This window comes from Odontomachus brunneus, unplaced genomic scaffold, assembly GCF_010583005.1.
Source record: "Odontomachus brunneus isolate Ranch 3 - 2012 unplaced genomic scaffold, Obru_v1 Obru_scaffold_125, whole genome shotgun sequence".
In the NCBI taxonomy this organism is placed as follows: domain Eukaryota; kingdom Metazoa; phylum Arthropoda; class Insecta; order Hymenoptera; family Formicidae; genus Odontomachus; species Odontomachus brunneus.
In genome coordinates, this window is record NW_022639575.1 from 116,034 (window position 1) to 118,849 (window position 2,816).

The following is a 2,816-nucleotide window of genomic DNA, read 5'->3' on the forward strand; positions in this document are numbered from 1 at the left end:
TCTCTCTCTCTCTCTCTCTCTCTCTCTCTCGCTTTCTCCTTTCCTCCTCCATGTCGGACGAGGGTCTGTCCGAGTGACCGCATCCGATAACGCAATGACAAATGTAACGACGAGTACTTGTGACTCATTCCGCCGCGATAAGAAAGCGCAGTAACGGCGGCAGGAAGATCCCGTGGCGAACTACGATCTCCTTCCGTTCCGTTATTCCACCAAACTCGACAGCGAACCGAGCCTCTCGCGATGCTACGTCATCGGGGGATGCGACTCCGGCGGTACAGACGGCAGTTGTGGCGTCTGTCGGTTCGAGAGCCGTCGCGGCCAACGTTGCGGAGAGACCGGCGGCGTTGGTCTTGGCGTGTTCGGCGCGGAACCGGCTGTCAGTCGCCAGTTGCTGCTGGAGAACGCACTCGACCTGCCCACGGCGGAAAGGTTGGCGTTGCTGCTGCTGCAGGCGACCGCCGCCGAGAGGTCCACCCTCGACACGGCTCTGCAATCATCGATTGATCATTGGTAGATCTGAATTTTCCCATTTCAAACTTCGTGTCACAGTGTGAGCGCCAATGCCTCGAGTAAAATCATTTGGAGCAATTGACATTATCTGAGAGTCAAGCAACTTTAATTGAATCGACTTTGCGAGTCCAAATTTCGGCTCTACTTTCGGCCTGGACTTTCTAACAGCTGTATATTCTGAAAGACCAGCATATGTTGATAAAATCTACTCAGCATCTTGAAATAGCATACGCAGAAAAATATTATCCCATTGCTAAGAAAAACGATTACTTAACCAGTTTACTTTCCTTCTTTTAAATATCGTCACGAATCTTAGAAGAGCTCATTATCATGTACTAAAAAAATTTGTTATCTTTATTATAAAATTCTATCTAAGAAAAAGTTAGCTCGACTTTTTGTAACAAGTAAAATCGAACTTCTGTTTTAATTTAATATTCCTGATTGAAATGTTAAACTTAGTGTAGGATTCAATACGTATTTTGAGTAAATTTAATATTTGTGGTAAACTCAAACTCACGGATGTATAAACTTATAAAATACTTGAAACTAATAACATTTACTAATAACATTTACTTGAGTGCAGTGTGCATTTCTTTGTGTACAAAGAACACAAACTTGCAGATTCCAAAGAAAACTTCTTTCGGCAAAGTTGGTAGGTTAAAAGGAATCAAAAGAGACAGCCTTCAGAAAATGTTCCAAGTAAATGTTGAATGGAAATATTGAGGTCGAAAGTAGGATCAGAATTTCGACTCAAAAAGGAAAACTCTTTCAAGAAAAGTAAGATTTCATCGGGAAACTGACTCACCTGGAAGGTGGAGCGGACCCGCCGGTGTAAGAATGTAAGCCCGCGGGCCCGCTTCTCGGCCTCGACGTCGCCGACACCACGCTCGCCGATCTGTGCAAGGCTGGTGAGGGTGGCGCGGACGGTAGTAGTCTGGGTGTTTGCGGGGGTGTTCTACCGGACGACGCGCTTCCGAGGCTACTGGTAGACGACTTCCTTCTCGGACTCCTGCGATCGCGTTCGCAACAACTAATGTAGATCTTTCGTGTTTCGTCGTAATTTGATCACGACGCGATTAGACGTCGTAGAAATTCGACTCTGTAAAAGCGATTTTTACCTCTTGGAAGCCTGTCGGCAAAGACCGGTCGGACAGGTGCGTCCCATCGCGCATTTGCCTTCGCACACCTCCTTCGCCAATGCAAGCGTCTCGTAATTCCTCAGGGTGGACTGGCATGTCTCGGCGTCGGCCTCCGACAGGGCGAGGCTGGGGAATCGTTCTTTCAATCTGCGGCGCTCCTACGTGAAAATACGATATGCAAAGTTCACATTCGTCGCGCAGGAAAGCTCGTATCGATTTTATCGTACCTCCTGTAAGCGGCTGGACTCGAAGTCTTTGAGCTGTTGTTGAAAACCGACGTTCGGGTTCGCGATAGAACGACCCACCCTGACGACTTTGAGCGCCTCCTTCCAGGAGAGATTGGTGGTGCTCATGATGTAGGCCACCGCCACCGTCACGCTCCTCGACATCCCCGCCAGACTAACAAAAATAGTTGTTTTCGTTCGTGAAATTTCACGAGTATATCCTCGTACAAAAAATTGCAAATTCTGTGCTGAATTTCGGAGTAAAGTGTACACAGAAAAATAGCAGGGAAGACCGGGGTTATATGACCCCAGGGATATATTGCTCATGTGCTTTTTTTTAACATTTATCTTGAGAGCAATAGTGAGTACAAAATCGTGAAATGGTCTTTTTAGAACATCATTTTTTTCCCTGAGTTTCATTAAAATCAGAATAATATTACAGTTAACAAATAGAAAAAACCTGACTTGGCAATAATGTCTCGAAATTTTATATTAATACACTCCGTGATGAGTAAATAAATTAAGTGATGTATTGCTAACTAGAATAAAATTTCTTGCAAGTGTATTATATGCTATTTTTAGTAAGAAACGCAATTTTCACTCATAAGATAATTGAAATAAAGCATATAGGCGGACAAGTAAAATTGGCCTATAATTAAGAATCAGCAAGAGGGCTGTGGAGACCTCTTGCGGAAACTCTCTGGAACTGCTAATCAAGATACATATTTTATATGGTCTTTTCATCTTGCGCTATTAGCTAAGTTGCCCCGGTACCAAGGCAGGATGATTTTATTGCTACATGTTCATATTTTGGTTATTAATACATAGAAGAAGTCTTTATCAATTTATAGGATCAGTCAACAATTAGTTGCCTGAGAAGTTTTAACTTAAAATAATATATATATATATATATATATATATATATATATATATATATATATAT

The 2,816-nt window shown here is 43.2% G+C and overlaps 1 protein-coding gene across 2 annotated transcripts in view; it reads right to left on the reverse strand.

Moving 5' to 3' along the window:
* Positions 1 to 6: 6 nt before the first annotated feature.
* Positions 7 to 2,816, reverse strand: part of LOC116849720 (dual specificity protein phosphatase 22-B) — an 18,233-nt gene continuing 15,423 nt past the window's right edge. For both annotated transcript variants that reach the window (XM_032827141.1, XM_032827140.1), the window contains exons 5-8: positions 1,877 to 2,048; positions 1,629 to 1,807; positions 1,316 to 1,519; positions 7 to 487 (exon numbers count right to left, since the gene is read on the reverse strand). In XM_032827141.1, coding sequence (XP_032683032.1) covers positions 244 to 487; positions 1,316 to 1,519; positions 1,629 to 1,807; positions 1,877 to 2,048 — 799 coding nt within the window. In that variant the 3' untranslated portion in view covers positions 7 to 243. The remainder of the gene's footprint in view (positions 488 to 1,315; positions 1,520 to 1,628; positions 1,808 to 1,876; positions 2,049 to 2,816) is intronic.